General features: G+C 37.2%; 1 protein-coding gene across 8 annotated transcripts in view; it reads right to left on the minus strand.

The window, feature by feature from the left end:
* Window positions 1–1,648: 1,648 nt before the first annotated feature.
* Window positions 1,649–23,322, minus strand: part of dzip1 (DAZ interacting zinc finger protein 1) — a 29,388-nt gene continuing 7,714 nt past the window's right edge. For 5 of the 8 annotated variants that reach the window (XM_053498705.1, XM_053498706.1, XM_053498708.1 and 2 more), the window contains exons 6-20: window positions 22,175–22,333; window positions 21,194–21,331; window positions 15,094–15,156; window positions 14,858–14,986; window positions 14,319–14,367; window positions 12,971–13,021; window positions 11,266–11,325; window positions 10,108–10,259; window positions 9,809–9,989; window positions 9,112–9,274; window positions 8,661–8,980; window positions 5,071–5,204; window positions 4,374–4,542; window positions 2,218–2,563; window positions 1,649–2,091 (exon numbers count right to left, since the gene is read on the minus strand). In XM_053498705.1, coding sequence (XP_053354680.1) covers window positions 2,487–2,563; window positions 4,374–4,542; window positions 5,071–5,204; window positions 8,661–8,980; window positions 9,112–9,274; window positions 9,809–9,989; window positions 10,108–10,259; window positions 11,266–11,325; window positions 12,971–13,021; window positions 14,319–14,367; window positions 14,858–14,986; window positions 15,094–15,156; window positions 21,194–21,331; window positions 22,175–22,333 — 1,845 coding nt within the window. In that variant the 3' untranslated portion in view covers window positions 1,649–2,091; window positions 2,218–2,486. Of the gene's footprint in view, window positions 2,564–4,373; window positions 4,543–5,070; window positions 5,205–8,660; window positions 8,981–9,111; window positions 9,275–9,808; window positions 9,990–10,107; window positions 10,260–11,265; window positions 11,326–12,970; window positions 13,022–14,318; window positions 14,368–14,857; window positions 14,987–15,093; window positions 15,157–21,193; window positions 21,332–22,174; window positions 22,334–23,322 lie in introns of all 8 variants that reach the window. The other 3 variants (XM_053498703.1, XM_053498701.1, XM_053498700.1) reach the window with 3 other exon arrangements.

Genomic DNA, 23,322 nt, shown 5'->3' on the forward strand with positions numbered 1-23,322 from the left:
CAGGTCAGATATCCAGAAAAATCTGTTTTCCTGTGAAGTATGTGTACTTTTGAACTTAAAGAACATTTTAGAGCACATACCTAGTATTTCTACTCAAGTTAAAAGTTTGGTGGTACATCGACCTTATTTCTATTTATGTTAAGCAGTTTTACATTAAATAAAGGTACTCACTTTAAGAGTTCTAAAATAAGAACTAAGGTTTTTCTAGTTCAAGCTAGAATTTTTTTTTTGTAATAAACATTTTGATTGAAAAATAAGAATTGTTTCAGAGAATCATGATCTCATTCCCGAATTCACATTTTCACAGAAATTAAAGTCACACAACATACATTTTGCACAAACACAAGTGTTAATTTATTTTGTGTTTTCTGAAATAAGCGCAGGGTCAAAAACATTCATCGGGAGTCTGTTACGGCTTTCAATAAGCCGCTGCGTTGGTAATATTTAAGTCCTTGGACGCGTACAAAGAGAGACCATGTCGATGCAATGATGTCTTACGTTATTTGTGCTCCAGTAACAATTGTCTTGAATCTACTTGAGAGTATTCACCAATGCTACCAAATCTATAATCAATGACACAGCAATACAAACTGTCCCCCCACACACTACTCTGTTGTGTGGTCAAAAACTGTGTGCTTCCTAATTACTAACACACACACCTGGCTCTTACACCTATGCTACTGTTGTACTGTGTCACAGTGCCAAAAAAACTTTACAATGAATGGTAAAGTTTATTTAATAAATAAATATTATAAATTAATATTAGTTTATGAATATGATTGACTCTTCAACAGAGTCAATAATATACATACACTCAGATTATTAATATACCCTAGATTATTAACACAGTGGTGCTAAATGTTTGTTTTATTTGCCAAGTCCAGTTAGAAATGTTTCTTGGACCATTTCAAGAAACCTGCAGATTTTAAAATCAGTTTTAAACTGCACCTAAGTACCAGTTATTAAAAGAATCACTTTGCCAATGTCAGGAAAACACCAAACCGTCCCCGTTAATTGTACCACCTGTTAAGTATGGTGGTGGCATCAGCTGTTTTCTCCCAATGGAACTTTCATGAATTGCACAAAGTAGAAGGAATAATGAAGTAAGCTTTCCTTAATTTTTTTTCAGTCATCAACTAGATGGGTGTTTTCATGATGAGTGTATAAAAACTTTTAACCACAACAGTACAGTAGTTCATGCCTTTCAAGAAAGACTTTATAACACTTACAAAAATGTTTTTACCAATTTGGTATTTAATGTTGTTACAGTACAAGTGTCTATTCTTAAAGATAGATCCCTCTCTTTTCCCCAGACCATACTTTTTAGGTACTCTTACAACTTTTGCTGCAGGTGAAAGGCTATTACAATTGAATAATATAAGACTACTCAATTGTAATAGCTTTTACCTGCAGCACAAGTTGTTATAATTGAATAATATACAGTATTAGAATTTAATAATTAGTAATGCAGTGTGTATTTAAAATTTTAGCATTAACCTTACATGTATATGACCAAAGGGCAGCAATATACAAATAAAAAGAATTCATGTAATCCATTAATAGATTTTTTTTATATTACTGAACTATAGGAGATGACAGTCACAGTCTTTGTAAAATAAAATAAAATGAAAAAGTTAAGTTAAATCAATTATTTCATGCATTGTTTATAATAGAGGAAGAGCAGTATCTTTTTTAAATTGACATTTAAGCATTTGGGAAACATGATTAGGTAGATATGAAGCTTACAGGACACAAACTGGGGCAATAATAAGGCAAAAACTTGAATACAAAGGCATATTCAGGCAGAAGTCCAAAATGTGTTCACGTGTTTATTAATTCTGTGGTAAAAGCTTTTTTTCTGCTCAGGGTCACTGTGGCCTGAATTACTTCAGGGTCAAACATTTTGCAAGAGCAGCAGTGAATGTGGCAAAATCAGATCCATGAATCATCTCATCAGGTGCACGTTATTCTACACTGATACATATTTCAAATGTTGAAATAAAAAGTAAAGCATGTTTAAACGATTGTAGTGTTTACATCAACTTTTTTGTACCATTAAAATTATAAAAATGCAAATTCACTGGTTAAAACCTATGTAAAAAATCCCTTTTTTTTTTTTTTTTTTGTCTTTCCTTCTTTGTCTTTATAGTTGTTGTTGCTTTTTTGTATTGTTCTGTGTTGGTTAAAAAATAAAAATATAATATTCAAAAACAAAACCTATGTAAAAAGCTGTTACATTGTTGAGTACAAAGGAAAGATTATATCGCATTGTGGTCTCTGAAAAGCTTTGAATTTCACCACATATTAAGGACCTTAAGTATTACTACAGTTATGTGAATATTTATGTGCAACTTGCAGCATATTAGCACAACATCTCTTAGTGTGTGCATTCAACAGCCTTTATAATAAAACATTGTGTTTGGTCCATTTTTTTTGCATGTGATGTTTTTGGCATTATTATTGCTTATTACAAAACTTTATTATATTTATGTGCAGTCTGAATCGTCCCAGTCACTAACTGTCAAAATACTGCTCTTCAGCGTACTGCCAGTGTCTTTAAGACCTGAAAAAACACACAAAGACATACAAAGCATATGAATACAAACAACATTTATTAAAACTAAGTTCTATTTTTTAAAACTAAGGGGTTATACATATTTCTCTGTCTGTGTGTGTCTCTCTCTCTCACACACACACAGACACACACACAAGCACATACGGTGTTCCTAATAATCCTTTAGGTGAGTGTAGGTATTCCTAATACGGTGTTTGACCTCCTTTCGCCTTCAGAACTGCCTTAATTCTACGTGGCATTGATTCAACAAGGTGCTGAAAGCATTCTTTAGAAATGTTGGCCCATATTGATAGGATAGCATCTTGCAGTTGATGGAGATTTGTGGGAGGCACATCCAGGGCACGAAGCTCCCGTTCCACCAAATCTCAAAGATGCTTTATTGGGTTGAGATCTGGTGCCTGTGGGGGCCATTTAGTACAGTGAACTCATTGTCAAGAGACCAATTTGAAATGATTCGAGCTTTGTGACATGGTGCATTATCCTGCTGGAAGTAGCCATCAGAGGATGGGTACATGGTGGTCATAAAGGGATGGACATGGTCAGAAACAATGCTCAGGTAGCCCATGGCATTTAAACAATGCCCAATTGGCACCAAGGGGCCTAAAGTGTGCCAAGAAAACATCCCCCACACCATTACACCACCACCACCAGCCTGCACAGTGGTAACAAGGCATGATGGATCCATGGTCTCATTCTGTTTACACCAAATTCTGCCTCTACCATTTGAATGTCTCAACAGAAATCGAGACTCATCAGACCAGGCAACATTTTTTCAGTCTTCAACTGTCCAATTTTGGTGAGCTCGTGCAAATTGTAGCCTCTTTTTCCTATTTGTAGTGGAGATGAGTGTAACCCGGTGGGGTCTTCTGCTGTTGTAGCCCATCCGCCACAAGGTTGTGCGTGTTGTGGCTTCACAAATGCTTTGCTGCATACCTCGGTTTTAACGAGTGGTTATTTCAGTCAAAGTTGCTCTTCTATCAGCTTAAATCAGTCAGCCCATTCTCCTCTGACCTCTAGAATCAACAAGGCATTTTCGCCCACCGGACTGCCGCATACTGGATGTTTTTCCCTTTTCACACCATTCTTTGTAAACCCTAGAAATGGTTGAGCATGAAAATCCCAGTAACTGAGCAGATTGTGAAATACTCAGACCGACCCGTCTGGCACCAACAACCATGCCACTCTTAAAATTGCTTAAATCACCTTTCTTTCCCATTCTGACATTCAGTTTGGAGTTCAGGAGATTCACTTGACCAGGACCACACCCCTAAATGCATTGAAGCAACTGCCATGTAATTGGTTGATTACAGAATAATTGCATTCATGAAAAATTTAACAGTTGTTCCTAATAATCTTTTAGGTGAGTGTACATGTCATGTATAGTATCCTATGCATCACTTTTATATCCTGTACATTATTGCATTACATTGAGAGAGGAATATTTCTTTTCCATTTACTTTAGGCATAAGCAATTGGGAAACAACGCCTTTTGCCCAGGAACAAGAAAAAGGTTTTGTTACATAGTCTTATTTATTTGTTACATAGTGTTAAGACATGCTGGAGAATATTGTTGTAATTTCCACACCTCAGGAAAAAAAAATACTCCCCAGGCTGCCCCCTATTGTCTGACTGAGGATTTCACCATTGAAACCATTGAAACCACTTTCTCCTTTAAGAGAAAGTGAGACCCTACAGTAATTTAGATCTCACAATTATCTCTTATTTTCTTTTATTTCTTTAAATCGTATTATGACTTGGTCATATTTTTATAACTATTATTTAGATAAGTTGTACATACCTGGCTGTTCTCCTTTGCCAGTTAAAGTTCCCCACACACTAGTGCTGGTGTTGAGACTTTTGTCCATGCTCTTTCTCACAGGGGCAGAACTAGGTTGGTGTGCAACGGGGACATCCTCTAAAGAGGAAATGTCCCAGTCATCATCGTTATTGTCCTCAAAGTCATTGTGCTTTAACACATGAATTAACAAAGTTAAACATCCTGCACAATTTGCATCATGAAATGTTTAAATCATGAAATCATATTTGGACATTTTCAAGTTAAAATAAAATAATAATAAAAAAAAAGGATATCTGTACAGACTGTATATCAAAATAGGTCAGATTATCATAGCACAAAGTTTTTGACAATTTAGGTATATAGGCTATATCTATAGGCTATTGCCAAGAGGAAGCTAAAAAACACAGACCCAACAATACAGACGAACTGAAGGCTGCTATCAAAGAATAAAAAAATTATGCCTCAGCAGTGCCACAGGCTGATTGTCTCCATGTCACATTCATTCAGTAATTCATTCTAAGGGAGCCCCAACCAACTACTGAATGCATAAATTAACATCATTTTCATAAGTTCTGTATCAATCCCTTTTTGATTGATCTTAGAAGAATTTATCAATACCTTTACAAGTACCTCAAAATAATCAATATTTTTTAAGTTAAGCGCTGATTATCACTTAATGTCAACCAACAGGTCTTACTTTCACCTCCATCACGTCATCATTTGTGTTAATCACTCCAGTAGGATTATCTGGAGTGGCAACCCCCGTCAATTTTTTTGAGCCCATGTCTGCGAGTTGCTGCTCCAGATTATTGCTTAGTGCCTTAACGTAACCTGCAAAAAGATAAACACTGGATCAGATATAATACAATGTCATTTATTACATACGATTACATTTAAAAATATAGATATCTGTAAGGCGAACATAGTGATGATTAAAAACTCAACACTGTTTCAGTGTATTTATTTATAATTCATTAGAATCATTAGGATTGTAATCATTCATTGTAATGATAGAAGACTCCACACTTTCACAACATAATAATTTAGGACTTTGTAATATCTTGTATGTCTGCATCATCATTTATTATGTATGATGGTCTCCGTTCATTTAATTATAAATTGTGTTTTAAGGTTACGCCTTTTTCAACCCTGGCGTTGCTAAGGTCCACCATGTCATCTTCAGGTTTTATGGGATAACGACAAATTGAATTTAATAACTTTACTTCTTTAAAGTTAAATCACTATGCAATGAAAATGTATTATCTCAGCTTTTTAATTACATTTTATTACTTTATAGTAATTTTAGTACAGGTACCTGGGAGTTCACAGTGACAACAGATTAGACTAGAAATGCAACAGAGATTCTGTCTACAGCAAAGCAGAGAACAAAGTCTACTACTTGAGAAAACTCGGGTCGTAGCAAAATATTGCAGATCATTTATCAGCATCTTGTTCCAAGTGCAATATTCTTTTCTGCTGTGGCAGCAGCATCAGAAGCAGTGACTCTAGGAAACTCAACAGGGTAATCAGGATATCTAGCTTGATATTAGGGACTTCCCTGGACTGTGGTTGATGGAGTTGATGGAGAGAAGGTTTCTACACAAACTGTTAATCATTATGGTTCCACCTCTATATGCAAACTCGTACCTGTACAGTATATTCCTATTATTTTACACATTTTTTAATTTTACCCTCATGCTTCTCTCATTGAATCTGTGAACTGGCTACTGTAAAATTATAATTTTCCTTTGGGACAATTTACCTTTGGGTGTGTTCATGTAGGTGTGTGTATGTGTGTGTGTCAAAGAAAGATTGTAATTTTACAGGATGAAGCTCTTCACACATCTGGCCTCTATAGGAGGCAGGCAATAAAGAAGGCCACTTTTGAGAAAACCTGACAATGTGTATTCATGGAGTTTGCCAGAAGTCATGTGCCAAAATATAAGGGCCTTTGAAAAAAAATGTTGTAGTCTGATGAGAAGAACATTGAGTTATTGCATATTAAAGCACAACAAATACATCCAACACCCAGACAACACCATTCCTACCATCAAGCATGGTGGTGGTAGAACTATGTATAGCATTCTGGTAAAAAATATGTTATGAATCAGAAATGGTAGTGTGGTAAGATGCAGCAGCCTCTCCAGACCATGGTCAAGATGTGTTTTTGTAGTTTTATTGGTAGCTTATTATACCGTTAAAATATGCACAAGAAACAGACACAAGCTGAAAAACAATCACTGGATTTTACTGAAAACCATAGGAATATGCCTAAGCAAGAGAGAAGAAGCTTTAACAAAGAACACACCTTTAGCCTCATTGAGAAGCCCATGACATTTGCTAACACCACCACAGCAGTGCCCAGCAGCCTATATAAGGCTGCAAGAATGACTGTGGGGACATTGCACCTTCACCAACCAATGGAGAAAGTGCAATGTCCCCACACCCATTCTTTCTTACCATTACTTTCTACTATAAGCAATGCCAAGCTTCCAGATGAAGACCTCTCCAAAGGGTTGTGCAGACAGTAATGTGGCTCATAAACACCCCCTCCCCCATCTGCAGGAGATATTTACAGTGGGGTAAAAAAGGATTTAGTCAGACACCAATTGTGCAAGTTCTCCCACTTAAAAAGATAAGAGAGGCCTGTAATTTTCACCATAGAAATACCTCACCTATGAGAGACGAAATAAGAAAGAAAAATCCAAAAAATCACATTGTACAATTTTTAAAGAATTTATTTGCAAATTATGGTGGAAAATAGGTATTTGGTTAATAACAAAATTTCAGCTTAATACTTTGTTATATACCCTTTGTTGGCAATGATAGAGGTCAAACGTTTTCTGTAAGTCTTCACAAGGTTTTCACACACTGTTGCTGGTATTATGGCTCATTCCTCCATGCAGATCTCCTCTAGAGCAGTGATGTTTTTGGGCTGTCGCTGGGCAACACGGACTTTCAGCTCCCTCCAAAGATTTCTTATGAGGTTGAGATCTGGAGACTGGCTAGGCCACTCCGTGTATTGCTTCTTACGAAGCCACTCCTTCGTTGCCCGGGTGGTGTGTTTGGGATCATTGTCATGCTGAAAGACCCAGCCAAGTTTCATCTTCAATGCCCTTGCTAATGGAAGGTTTTCACTCCCACAATACATGGCCCCATTCATTCTTTCCTTTACACGGATCAGTATTCCAGGGCCCTTTGCAGCCCCAAAGCATGATGTTTCCACCCCCATGCTTCACAGTAGGTATGGTGTTCTTTGGATGCAACTCAGCATTATTTCTTTTCCAAGTTGAGTTTTTACCAAAAAGTTCTATTTTGGTTTCATTTGACCATATGACCTTCTCCCAATCCTCTTCTGGATCATCCAAATGTTCTCTAGCAAACTTCAGACGGGCCTGGACATGTACTGGCTTAAGCAGGAGGACACGTCTGGCACTGCAGGATTTGAGTCCCTGGCAACACAGTGTGTTACTGATGGTAGCCTTTGTTACTTTGGTCCCAGCTCTCTGTAGGTCATTCACTAGTTGGGGGTTATGAGATTTTTGCTCACAGTTCTTGTGATCATTTTGACCCCACGGGGTGAGATCTTGCGTGGAGCCCCGGATCGAGGGAGATTATCAGTGGTCTTGTATGTCTTTAAACAGGTGCCATTAGTACAGGTAACGAGTTGAGGAAAGAGAATCCTCTAAAGGAAGAAGTTACAGGTCTGTGAGAGACAGAAATCTTGCTTGTTTGTAGGTGACCAAATACTTATTTTATCAATGAGTTTACAAATTAATTCATAAAAAAATCCTTCAATGTAATTTTCTGGATTTTTTTCTTATTTTGTGTCTCATAGTTGAGGTATACCTATGGTGAAAATTACAGGCCTCTCTCATCTTTTTAAGTGGAAGAACTTATACAATTGGTGCCTGACTAAATACTTTTTTTGTATTTACGTCCACTCTATTCTCCACCTCCTAGGAATGTCCTGATAGCGATAACTGTACCAGGTATTGGTTTAATACCACACTCGTATACTATACCAACAACACTTTCACCCTCAGCAAAAACAGTCACCCTCAGCAGAGAGGAAATTTGTTCAGCTAGTCAGAAACAACCCGAGGACCCTTTACACACAGGCCAGCCATGAACTTAAAGCTGATGAAAACCAAGGGGACTCTCTATAGGCCACTGAGTCTTATATTGCCATGAAGGTGGTGTATAACTTTGATATTACAAAAAAAAAACTTACACTTTTACAGCTCCTCTTTTTCAAAACCCAAAACACTGAAACAAGTTTCTTACTGCATGAGGTCTTAGGGACATTTCTGTTCTCTTCTGTGTTCTCCTGTAGCTCATCTAGGGAAATCTCCTCCATCTCGCTGCCTTCGGTCCACTCACTTGTGCTTTCAGGTAAGGTCACTTCCATTCTGCCGATGCTAAATGCTGGTGCCTGGTGAGATCCAGAGCTTTGTGTTACTTTCTGAAAAGTGGCTAGAGCTGCAGAAGCAGTGTGCCACTGAACTGGGGAATGGCTTTTTACTGTGATTTTTGGTGCCTGAGAAAACTCTTTGTCCAAGTTGTCATCTTCTGAGGAATCTTGATCTAGACTGGATTGAGCAGTTCTGTTAAGAAAGAAGGTCAGTGGAAAAAGGGGTAATATTTTATGTTTTTATTGATCTTTTAAGAGTAAATTTTTTGTGGTATATATTATCTTTCTGGAAACAGAAGATCAGAAGTCTCTGAGACTGCTTACCTGTGAGATGCCATTTGTGTGGATGTTGTGGTACGAGTGGCAGTGCTGTTATGATGACCTGGGTGGGATGCGTATTGCTGTCTGGCAGAGGGGTCTGACACCACTTGGGTGACTATAATGGGAAGACTGTTAGTCCGTGGCCGGGCCTGAGGTAATGTTAGAACTGAAAACAAAACAATTTAAAGTCAGTAATGAAAGGCTTGCCAAAGAATGAAAGAATAAAAGAAAGAAAGAAAGAAAGTCAGAAAGTTGATAAAAGTCATTTTTTCAATCTGTGCTAAAAATAACAAATACACTGGTTAAGGGACAGAATTTTTCATTTGTTTGGCGTTCAGTATTGGTCTCCAAGTTAATTTTGGAGATGGTTACCTCATCAAACCTTGTACTAACATCTAATCATTTTATCAGATACACCTACTATATTCCTTAAATGTTCCAGAAATACCTTAGTCACCTTGCTGCTATGTACTGTATAGTTTGTCAGCCACATAGTTCCCTGTTCAGAAGTGGACAAGGATCGCAAATAAAACATAAAAAAATCCATAGGCCAAATTTTGACTAACCAACGAAAAGGGAAAAAAGAAAAAGAGAGAAAGAGAGAAACGTGTGGAATTAATGAGAGGCTTATCAATTTTAGTCGATGATCAGTTGATTTCCTATGCATTTTTAAAAAAATCTGAAATTGCAGAAAGCTCACCTGATTGTTTGGGCTTGGCGATTGTCCGTGTGCTTCTTTCCTTAACTCTTATATCTAGATTTTTCCTGAGAAACTTCTGTATCTTTTGGTACTCTGCATAGTCCCTCTGTCTCTGCTGCCTCTCAGAGAGCACATAAACCATGGCAGTCTTGTATTCTGTCTTAGAGATCCCATCAACAGCCTGTGGTAAGACCATAAACATAAGCATACCTGTCTTACTTCATTTAAAAAAAAAAAACACACAGAAATAAAATTTTTAACTGGTAGCATCCAGTGTGCCAGAGTAGGAGAAGACTCACAGACTCGATGCCTATATGTAGCAACTTATCATTGAGGCTTTGCTGCACAGCAATGTGCATGTCCCTCTTGAGGCTGGGATTCTTCAACTGCTCAACTACTTTTTGCTTCCTTGATTGGCTGTTAGCCAGACTTTCTGAGTAGCTTGACGAATCTGGGCAGGAAAAAAAAACAAAAAAACAAAAGACTTATTACAGCAAGACCAAAAAAATGGATTGCACAAGAGACAGCACAAATGCCCAGAGCAAGGAACTGGGGATGCAAAAAAAAAAAAAAAAAAAAAAAAAAAATTATCAACAATGTCAACCAAATTAGTTCCCAACAAATTTTATTGTTGGTTAATTGGTGATGTTATTTTACAGGTTTTTCCCACTCACTCAGAATTTTCCGACATGAGCAATACTGCTTACTGAAGTAAAAAATAACAGGATGGCAACACCTTCACAACCAAAAACCTGCAAATTATGACAGCGTTTCATTCTTACTGTAACTTGGCCAAAAACACTGTGAACTACAACATTTGCAAAGCTGACCTTGCCTTTAATGAAATGAAATAAGTTATGATGGTGGATCTGAGCAGAACATGTTGACTCTAAATGTGATTATGTTGCATCTCAGTTAGCTAACCAGCCAGTGCACAACATCAATGCTTGCTCAAACTCCGTTTTTCAAAATGCCACTTTCAATAGTCCAATAGGGCAAGCTTAAAATTAATGCAATGTTTTTATCCATTTTGTTAACCAACCAGTGGTTGTGTTCTTAAGTTGTAGACCAATCAGAGGCTGTGTTTCTGATGGTGTGGCAAAACTGATCTAGGATCAGGGGAAAAATAAATATCTTAATATTATCTTTACTATCATAAAATCCCCTTAAATAGTCAAGTAATTGTTACCTTTTATTACTGCTACTTTGCTTATCTGTTGGTTTAAGAATTTGACAGACAACATGAATTTTTGAGTTTTTGTTCATCTTTTGTATCGGCAGGAAGTCAATTACCGAATTTACTGAATTATGTATGTATGTATGTATTACAAACATGTATTGATACATGCTCAATGACTGGACAACACAGACCAAAAAACAAACAAACAAACAAAAAAACGACAAGGCATTCATGCAGAGTCCGTGCATACATGCCAATGACATTGTTTGTTTTTTACCTCTGTCTTCCTCTGAAAGCTCCACTATAGGATCCAATTTATAGACCAAGCTGGACTGCTCTAAGAGCACATCATAAGGAGCAAAGGATCAGACACAAGTGGGGATTAGAGGTAAATAGATAGAAGCTAAAACCAGAATCTTTACCCGAACCAGTAAAGACTTTAGACATCACTAGTCAAAATGTACGTACCTATTCATTTTTAAACGGACACATCCGCTCTTTATTAAAGACGTTTCTACAGATTTAACACAATTGGTGTGATTATGTGTATAAGCATTTGAGCCCATTGTTAAAAACAAAGTCAGGAAGTCAGGTAAATCACATATTCACATTTTATATATATATATATATTATTATTATTATTATTTTTTATTTTTTATTTTTTTTTTTTCCATTGTTTACAAATATATTCACAGCAAATTACTTGGTAATGGTCTGGTCTGGATTGTCCACCTGGACAGTGGTGAAAATCTAGAGCCGTGTATATACAAAACATTCCAAAATATTTATATAGCAAATGTTTTCTTTAATTTATTTTGCCAAAGGTTATCCTACATGTTAGTGAATTACTTTTAGGAATTTGGAAGATGCTTTTATCCAGAGCGATTTACAAAAGTGCTTAAGTTTTTGTCATTGAATAGATCCTTACACTGGATTACTAGGCTACCAACCATCAGTCAAACATACTTTAATAAAACGTATTTTAACATACAAAAGTACTTTAATAAAAAAACTTAAGTACTTGATTAACCTAAGAACTGAAAAAACAGAAATGTCTTAAGTCGTTGTTTACAGCATTAAAGTTAAAGAGCCCTGAATTACACGGTGTACTTATTTTTGCACACTGGGTTTCTCATTGTTTTTCCTGAGAAAAATGACTACATTTTTAAATCTGTTGTGGTTTTCTGTCTTGATGTTAGTGCTTGCTTCTATGTTTATTAGGACCCTTTATCTTCTGCGCATCTGTTATAGGTGACTTACCAAACCTTTATCTTGTTATACAAAAAAACACATTCAAATAAAATAAAAATAAATAAAAAGCTCCAATTCCTCTAAATAAACATATGACACAATGCTAAATCCAATCCCAATTACCACACACAGTTGGCTGATGTTGGCTGCCCAAAATCTAATATTAAATATACACAATAACTGTTAGTTGCTTAAAAGGCTGGCAATTACCCCAAAAAATCAGCATCACTGTGGCTGTTAATTGCCTCACACATAATATTCCCATCATACCTAAATGTCCCAGCCTCCAAAGATTTTTTTTAAGGTTTCATACCTTAAACCTCATCTTCAGTAAAAGCTTGTCCATATTGCATAACCTGGAAAGCCTGCTCTAAAGAGGTGGTGCTGCTCCACCAACAACTTTGTTTTAACCAAATCCATAAAGATTGTCCATTTCAACCAGTTTAAAAATGTTGGAGCATTTCACTTTTCAGGCAGCCAAATAAAATGTATGAACTGCAATATTTGCAAAACTTTCCTTGCCTGGCATCAGAGCTGAATGTTTAAAATGTTAATACCAGTCATCAGCACATAAACAAACACCTCAGACTAAAGCTGAAAGCATGCACTTTGAGCTTATATTGTTCCAATTTTCTTGAGTAGACATCAGAAGTACCTGAATGTAATGGAAAACACATTATTAACTTAGTGGCTTAGTAAAAACTAATGTAGAGAGAAAAGGGATAACATACCACTAACAACTCTCTTTTTAGGTCCTGGAGCTGCTGCAACAGCTGCACACTCTGTAAGAAAATGTAAGAAAATGTATAAAACTCCAGGGCTAAAGCTCCCTGTTAATTTCTCTTTCTCCCACTCTCTGTCTCTCTCATGCATGCACAAACACACACACACACACACACACACACACACACACACACACACACACACACACACACACACACACACACAGTCATGTACAAAAAATAGTATCCCATTATTTAATTTGATATTTTTTTGTGTAAAAAACATAATAAATCATCCCATCATAACATAATCATACTATCATGGTGAGTCTTAGCATTAGGCAAATACAACTTAATTAATTTAATTGAAATTGATTAATTTGGTTGATTTTCACGTGAACTGTGAACGCTCTGACATGTGGGTTTTAGGCTTACTGGAGTGAAGCGAGTAATAGTACAATGGCAAACACCCTCACAAGCAAAAATCAAACAACTCGAGCAAAACAGCCGCTAGAATCAGAGGGAGACTTTGTTCTGGCAGGAGCATGGATGCTTCGTGAAGGGCGACACTCGCGTTTATGGGAAAGGATTCAACCCTGAAGAGAATGTGAATAATTATTGACTGTTGCCATCAGTGAGGGTTGCACATGCACAAAACAACCTCAAGCTCAATAGCAAGATCAAAATAATTGTTAGTTGCAGCCCTGGTGGAAAGGATTCAAGACAGTTGGCAATCCACCCATGAAAAACCTTTCAATCTCAGCACTCGTAGTCATGGAGTTGACTGTAAACTCCTCAGTACACAAGAGGAATCAAATGTGAGGCCATACAGCTATATCTTGGTCAAAATTGGGCCATGCAGCAGTGAATTTAATCCACACTAGTAAATCTACATCAGAATGGCTGAAAAAAAAAATTAATCAAGGTTTTGGAATGGCTTAGTCCTGCTGTGGCAGGACCTTAAGAGAGCTGTGACACAAGCAAATCCCCAAACACCTTAATGAATTGAGGCAATATTGGAAATACAGGCCAAAATTCAATCACAGCAACGTCATAGACTGATAAAGTCATACAGAAAATTATTACAATTTATTGGTGCTACAGGTGGATCTACAAGATAGTAAATCATTAGGATACTTAGTTTTGCCCACATGCTTTTTTGGCTTCATTTTCATTAAATAAATAATGGCACAGTAAAAAAGGTTGTGTTTTTATTCATCTGAGGTTGCATTTGCATGATACTGAGACCCATTAAAATCATTTGATTTTTATTATGTTTTTTCACAAAAAACATATAATTAAAAGATGGGGGTACTATCTTTTTAACAAAACTGTATATACAGAACAAGCCGGTTACCTTTCTGTTGTACTGTTGGTTTAGATGAATTTGCATTGAAATATTTTATCTGAAAAGCACACGCAGTTTGACAATGTTAAACAAAGTTTAGACATTTAATTATCATCCCTTAGCTAGCTAATGACTAACCAACTAAGCTAAAAAGAAAAGGAATGATGGTGACTAACAAGCACTAGCAGTACAGCATTGAGGTGCGCCACATCATAGTTATTTTGTTGAAACAAACAAAGCAAATAATATTGGTTCTGCAAAATAATATAAAGCAGATTTTTCTTTCTTTCTCCAGATAGTGAACAATTTTGTTCACAGGACAAGTATAATTGAACGACAAATAATAGGGAAATGACAGATGATATGGATCTTGTCCTAAGTGTCCATGAAATGAAACTGAGAGCTACACTTGTTATACTGTAGCATGTTGAATTTATTACAAATAAAATTACATCTTTTTCTTGCCTTACTGCAACAGAAAACACCACGAATTGTGCCACTACTGGGAATCAAAGTCCTGATCTCCTGACGTTCTCTACTGTACACACCTTCAATTGTTGGGATGTGTTGATCTGCTGCTGCTCTTCCAGCCTGAGTTCCAGCTCTGCCACCTGTGTCTCTAACCGTTTCTTTTCCTTGGAGATGGTCAAGTGTGTCTGTGTCAGTGCATTCTGGAGCTAAGCCATAAGCCAAATGAGAACAAATACCAAAAACACAGACAGTAGAACACAGAGAATGTTCAAACCTTGTTCAACCAAAACAGTAAGACAGTTTTTAAACCTACCTGATTTTTCTCATCCTCACATTCTTCCTTTATTTTCTGCATTTTTGTAGTCCACTTAATTTCCTGAAAGAAAGACATTTGAGATCAGAATTTTAGCTTACACTGCCTCAGTACCATATTTCCTGAATAAAACGACTCTCTTGCTTTTTTAACAACAAACCTTGGCTCAACAGGAGCGCAGAATAAACAGAAAATGGGGGCCAGGGGTAGCTCAGTGGTTAAGGCATTGGACTACGGTTCGGAAGATTCCAGATTCAAACCCCACAACACCAAGTTGCCACTGTTGGGCCCTTAAGCAAGGCCCTTAACCCTCAACTGCTCAGATGTGTAATGAGATAAAAATGTAAGTCGCTCTGGATAAGAGCGTCTGCCAAATGTCTAAATGTAAATGTAAAATATGAAGGGATACTAACTGATAAAGATCAAAAAAGCTAGCACAGCATCTAAATAGCATAAGCTAATAAGCTGAACTTTTGTTAGCTGAGCTAACAATTTCTAAATGTTGCTACTAAAGACTTTAACACATATTTGATTTAAGAGACCAGAATTTCAACAGAATCGAATTGCTGAATTTGATGCCCTGGACGAACTTGACAAGATCATAAAAGACTTGTAATTTGACTTTAACAGGAGTGATTTCACTTGGACATTAGAGTCTCTACTTGGAATGACTTGACATCATTTTTAATCATCATAAAGTGTACAGCAAAACATTTTTTTTGACTGTGAATGTATCTTACTTGATGATAATTCTGTGTGCAGGAGAAACATAGGCAGTTGGCAATGTTTGGCATTCAATGGAAAGTAGCAGATAGACAACATTTTACCCTATTATATATAGTACATTGTTTAATTTTGATAATGCTGTGGATGAAATAACAGCAAAAATGACTTTTAATCATTCAGGATTTTTTTTAAAGAAGGGCCCGTTCACCATGAGAAACTGTGTTTCTCTGCAGAGCATGTGTGACCAGCAGTATGCTAGTCATATTCTTCATTCATTGTATTTACTGCTTCTTAGTACACAGCTCTTGTGGTAGCAAAATGAACAGGTACAGGAGTAGTAGCGCGAGAGGGTACAGTCCGCTACTAGCTCATCAATCACGGATAGCATTGTTTTCCCGGGCAGATTTTTTTAATAGGGTGGCTCGAAAGGTACACTGTGTGGAAAACACTCATTTTTGTTTATAATGTAAAAGTGTGCTAAACACAGATCTGAAAAATAACTGAGGTATAGTTATGTCTCTAAGTGGTAATGCTCTGTAGGTTTGTAGACAGGACTGGAAGCTAAATGGAAAATAAAATTAATGGGAAAATCTAGTTAAACAGGAGATTCTTGTATGTGTACATGGGGATAAATCTCGCGTGTCCAACAGGTTTGCTCTCGCGTGTCCAACAGGTTTGCTCTCCTCAGTGATGCACCCGCTGAGAAACCTGAAAGAGCTCTGGTTATAGGAGACTCTATAATGAGACACGTGAAATTAGCTAGACCTTTAGGGGCGCCAGCGGCAGTGGTTAGGTGTATCCCGGGAGCCAGAGCACCGGACATAGCAGGTAATCTTAGGGCTCTAGGACAGCACAGGTTCTCAAAGATAGTAGTACATGCTGGAGCTAACGATATACGCCTTCGTCAGTCAGAGGTTAGCAAGAATAACTTTATAGAGGTGTTTAAATTAGCGAAGGCGATGTCCGATGGAGTAGTATGCTCTGGTCCCATCCCAATGAGACGTGGTGACATAACTTACAGCAGGTTATGGTCGCTGAACCGCTGGATGTCCAGGTGGTGCTCCGAAAACAACGTGGGCTTCATAGACAATTGGAAGACCTTTGAGGGCAAAGCTGGCCTGTTAGGGCGGGACGGTGTCCATCCCACTCGGGAAGGTGCTGCTCTCATTTCTTGTAGTATAGCTCATAGTCTCAGAAGAGGCCTAGTTAATCGGTGACAATCCAGAGCCCAGGCCAGGAAGCAGACAGACAGGCTAACCCAACCGTCTGCTAGCTGCATAGAGTCGTCACTCAGGGTTCACTCTATTGAGACTGTGTCTGTTCCCCGAGCTAAAATCAAATTTAGAAAGACTCAGAAAGTCTGTTTTAGTAATTTAATTAACATAAAGACTACAAACTTGGATCAGACTGAATGCGCAGCCGGCACCTCTGATCTGAAGCTAGGACTGTTAAATATTAGATCTCTCGCATCTAAAGCAGTTATAGTTAATGAAATTATCACAGATCAGGAGTTTGATATACTCTGTTTAACAGAAACCTGGATTAAACAGGATGAGTATGTAGCTCTAAATGAAGCTAGTCCTCCTGGATACAGCTACATACACCAGCCTCGGTTAACTGGTAGAGGAGGAGGCGTCGCAGTTATTCACAATGATAATGTGACTATTGTACAAAAACACGGACACAAATTTAATTCATTTGAAATTCTTTATAGTAACATAAGTGTATTTAACTATATTAAGTCAGCTCAGTCGATCCCGCTAATTGTCATTTACAGACCTCCAGGGCCGTACTCGGAATTTCTTAGTGAATTTGCAGATTTCCTTTCAAATCTAGTCGTTTCTGTAGACAAAGTGCTAATTGCTGGAGATTTTAATATTCATTTTGAAAACCCAGAAGACCCTCTGAGAACTGCATTTATGTCTATACTGGACTCGGTAGGAGTAAATCAGTGTGTAGTAGGACCCACTCATAAAGCAGGTCACACTTTAGAATTAATAATATTATTTGGATTAAGTATAAGAAATTTATTCACTGTACCACTATCTGAAGTTATCTCAGATCACTATCTTCTCTCAATTCAAGTGTGTCACAATAATAATGTACACACAGCGCCGCGCTACCGTATGAAACGTACATTTACATCAACTACCAAACAGAGTTTTATCAGTAATCTCCCAGAGTTCCCAACTTTGATTAGATCGCCGTCTGACCCCACAGAACTCGATCAGGCGACTGAATATTTAGAGTCGACATTTCGCTATACCTTAGATAATGTAGCTCCAGTCAAAAGAAAAATTATTAGAGATAAGAAACTTGCTCCCTGGTATAACGATCACACGCGCACTTTAAAACAGACCGCTCGGAAATTAGAACGTAAATGGCGTCAAACTAAATTACTAGTATTTCAAATAGCATGGAAGGAGAGCATCCTGAACTATAGAAAAGCTCTTAGTGTAGCTAGATCAACATATCTCTCCACTCTTATAGAAAATAACAAAAATAATCCTAGATTCTTATTTAATGCTGTAGCCAAATTAACCAGAAATAAGACCACTGCAGAAATCTCCACAACAACATCATGTAATAGTGAGGACTTCATGAACTTTTTTAATAATAAAATTGTAAATATTAGGCATAAAATTGAGGTTTTGAAACCGAACAATGTAATTGATGCAGATGTTAATCTAGCCATGTCAGATCAGAGCCTAGAATACTTTGCTCCCCTTGAAGAGAATGAACTAATTTCACTCATCTCTTCTTCAAATTCATCAACCTGTATATTAGATCCTGTACCGACACATTTTCTTAAACAGATAGTACCAGCAATAGTAGAACCCCTGTTGAGAATAATTAATTCTTCACTCAGCATTGGATATGTTCCAAAATCTTTTAAATTAGCAGTTATCAAACCAATAATTAAGAAACCTGACCTCGACCCCTGTCAGCTGTCCAGTTACAGACCAATATCAAACCTCCCCTTTATCTCTAAGATTCTGGAAAAGATAGTAGCGGAGCAGCTATGCTCATATATACATAGAAATGGCATACATGAGCTGTATCAGTCAGGATTTAGGCCTCATCACAGTACAGAGACAGCGCTCGTTAAAGTAGTAAATGACATTCTATTGGCCTCTGATCAGGGTTGTGTAACTATGCTTGTACTACTTGACCTCAGTGCAGCTTTTGACACCGTTGATCACGCTATTCTTCTTCACAGATTAGAAAATGTAGTGGGAATTAAGGGTACAGCCCTCTCCTGGCTCAGATCCTATCTGACCCATCGTTATCAGTATGTAGACTTAAATGGTGATTATTCTGCATGTTCTCTAGTGGAGTTTGGCGTTCCGCAGGGTTCAGTTTTAGGTCCACTGCTTTTTTCCCTTTACATGCTTCCTCTGGGCAACATAATCCGTAAGCATGGTATTAGTTTTCATTGTTATGCTGACGATACACAGTTATATGTCTCAGCAAAACCTGATGAGAAAAAACAGCTTACTAAAATTGAGCAATGTGTGCAGGACATAAGAAATTGGATGCTAATTAACTTCCTTCTGCTAAATCCGGATAAGACAGAAGTTCTAGTCATAGGACCGCATACAGCTAGGAGTAAAATTTTAGATCACACCGTAACTTTAGATGGCCTTTCTGTTCCATCAAATGCAACAGTGAAAGACCTTGGTGTGATTATTGATTCCAGCCTTTCATTTGAAGCACATGTAGATAAAACTACCAGGATAGCATTCTTTCACCTCAGAAATATTGCCAGAATTAGAAATTTATTGTCGCTAAACGACGCAGAAAAACTAGTTCATGCTTTTATCACCTCTAGGTTGGACTATTGTAATGCCTTACTGTCTGGTTGTTCAGCTAGATGCATAAATAAGCTTCAGCTAGTCCAGAATGCAGCAGCGAGAGTCCTCACGAGAACCAGAAGATATGATCACATCACCCCTATCTTATCTTCACTCCATTGGCTCCCTGTGAAATTTCGCATTGATTTTAAAATACTACTCTTAACATATAAAGCATTAAATGGTCTCGCGCCGCAGTACCTGAGCGAACTGCTAGTGTCTTACGATCCGCCACGCCTACTTCGATCAAAGGATGCAGGCTGCTTGTCAGTACCGCGTATTATGAAAAATACAGCTGGGGGCAGAGCTTTTTCTTACAAAGCCCCAAAGTTATGGAATAGTCTTCCAAATAGTGTTCGGGACTCAGACACAGTCTCAGTGTTTAAGTCCAGGCTAAAAACCTATTTATTTAGCCAAGCATTTTTATAAATAGATTTGCCATAGGTAAAGGAGCAGATCTGGGGGACTCATGGACGTAGAGTATTATGGTGAACTGGTATGTTTAGATGCTGTCTTCCTCACTCTCATTGATCACTCAGGTTTGCTGACGGTGAGGTGATTGTTTGCTTTACATGTCAGGAAGCCCTCATGTTTGTGTTTCCTTCTGGCTCTCCCTTTTAGTTATGCTGTCATAGTTAGTCCTGCCGGAGTCTCTGCTTGCACTCTACAGTTAATATACATTCACATTATACATCGTGTGACTGTGACCATACCTAACTGCCATCTCTCCTCTTCTTCTCTTTCCCCCCCTCTTTCTTTTTCCTCTCTCCTCCTGTCTCCCCCTTTCACTCTTTCTCTCTCTCTCTGTCGAGCTACACATGTCGTTCCCTGAGCTGCCAGTGATCCAGACTCCCTCTGCCCTCCGGACCTGTCTGACCCATCCTGGTGCCCCGCTTCTGGCTGAAGATCTCGTCACATGGATGCCCCGTGTGTCTCTCTGGGATGCGTCTGGTGTCTGGGAATGATTCTCTCTACCTAGAAAATGGTTCTGGCCTTGACTGGTGTTGGCAACTGTTTCTCTGGGGACTTGACAGTTCGATAGTTCATAACTGGAACTTCTTACAAGTCTACCTGGGTCTTCAATAACTACCTGGACTCCATATTAACATCAATTAACATCAGCTATTATAGCTGAACTGCCTCCCACCCTACACACTGTATAAATGCAGATCATTTACTGCTTTCTGTTTCACCCAAATGAGGATGGGTTCCCTGTTGAGTCTGGTTCCTCTCAAGGTTTCTTCCTATTACCATCTCAGGGAGTTTTTCCTTGCCACTGTCGCCCTCGGCTTGCTCACCAGGGACAAACTGACCATTTTGATTCATACAAATTCACATTTCATACAAACTTAAATAATTCTTTTGACTGTGTAAAGCTGCTTTGCGGCAATGAAAATTGCTAAAAGCGCTATACAAATAAAATTGAATTGAATTGAATTGAATAAATGGAAATTTAAATTAAGAGCTACACATTGTTTGATCACGTAAGAACCATTTGAACTCTAAATCTACTAACTGACCTGATTGTGGAGCTTCTGTCGAAGTTGTGCAACCTCCTCCTTGTGTTTGTCTTCACTGTTCTGGACAGAACATGCCTGTCCCTGCTCCAGCTGCATGCTCTCCTGCATCTTACTGCTTTGTTGTAACCTCAACAGTTGCTAAAGGACAAATAGAAATTAAATATTAACATTGTTTAACATAATTGAATAGTACATAATATTAGTACATAACAGTAATATTAAATGATGTGAAAACAATGTTAATATTTAATTTAATAGTTTAACTTATGCTAAGTTGTCTTAAAAGAAGATCCCTCCTATATTACTAGGAAATTTTTGGTAAAATTATTTTATACAACCATTTACATCATTGGCATCATTTCTTAAAATGGACACAGATTCACTCAAACCTAACTTTAAATTTAAAATTAGTTTAAATTTAAACTAATCAATGGCAGACACCAGTAATTCTATTTTGTATTATACTTAGATATTATCCATATACATATAGTTTTATTAGATGTTACATATAATGCAAGATTCAAAAGCACACTATACACTATGAAGACAAAATAAAGCATGACATGGTTTGGCAAGGTTGGCGCTATTGAATGGAATCCTGTCCTCCTTCCAAATTAACATGCCTGAGAAACTGGAACATCAACTGCACACCAAACCTTGTCGCACCTTGTCACCAGTTATGATTGCCCAACCTCACTAATCAGTGGCAGGTGAGATTAGCACAAATCCAAGACAAAACTGAAGTGAAAGTCAAATGAAATGCCTTCCTAGAATATTATAGGACTTTGTAATCAAATGTTCAACAAGCACATATCAGTGTCATAGTGAGATGACAAACTGAAAATGATAACATATATTTTACTCCATTTTACCCATTTACTGTATATGTGCGTATTTCTTCACTACAAATGTGAAAAAATATGCAATATTTTAGGTCAAACATGACTAAATTCAAGAACTTTATTAAATATAATAACTTACTTCCTCTAGGTTTCTATTTTTCTGGTGTATGGAGTCGATCTCTCTCCGACAGGCCTGCTTTACATCATCTATTTTGCTCTTCATCTGTACACGCTCATTTTCCTTCCAGATTTCCAGCTGTTTCATAAAGTCCACCTGTTTCTGAGTTAGATCCTTCTCCTGATATAAGGAATTAACATTGTTTACATAACATTTAACCAATTGTTGAAGGGCAATCACCAATGTAAATGATGCGTCTCTTAACACAGTACAGGTTATTATAAAAATACACCATGTAATGAGACCCAGAAACACATTTATTGTGACATTTAGCTCACAATAATCAGGCAGACTGCTTTAGCTACATAACATTAGGGGTGTAACGGTACGATCGTATGTCGACCAATATATCAGCTAGTTTCTGTTAAAGCATAGGTTCACGATTAGTGCTGTCAAAATTAGCGTGTTAACGCATGCGATTAATTTGAAATATTTAACGCATTAAAAAAATTTAACGCAATTAACGCGGTTGCAGTTTTTTTTATTTCCTGTTGTGGCCGACGTGTGTTCAACGTGCAAAGAAGTATGGATAAGACCAAGGAAGGACTTTTAGACGAAAAGTTTCAATATAAAACTCTGCCGGATGGTTCTGTGGATAAAACAAAAGTAATCTGTACATATTGCAAAGCCGAATTTAAATACCACAGAAGTAATTCGTCTTTGACATATCACTTAAAAGCAAAACACCCCGCCAAAACAATCTCTACAGGGCCTCGCCAATGTAAATTGCATTGATTGTTTTGAAATTCAAATGACACAAATGGCACATACCTGTGTTTTTATTTCTGTAATAAATATGGCTTTCAAGCCAACAGTTAATTTGGAGGATATCGATGGTTTATTGCAGGTATGTTGTTTACATGAGAAAATCTGTGTTACAGGTTAAACAAAAATTCCAATAAACAATCATATTTGAATTTAAATAGTTTCATTGTCTTGAGTTTACATAAATTATTTACATTTACATATCCAAAAAGTTTCAGTCTTTTAATTGTGATTAATCGCGATTAATTGCAAAAAAAAATGTGCAATTAATTAGTTAATTTTTTTTAAACGATTGACAGCACTAATATATATATATATATATATATATATATATATATATATAT

The sequence above is a fragment of the Clarias gariepinus genome, chromosome 6, assembly GCF_024256425.1.
Source record: "Clarias gariepinus isolate MV-2021 ecotype Netherlands chromosome 6, CGAR_prim_01v2, whole genome shotgun sequence".
NCBI classification, from domain to species: Eukaryota; Metazoa; Chordata; class Actinopteri; order Siluriformes; family Clariidae; genus Clarias; species Clarias gariepinus.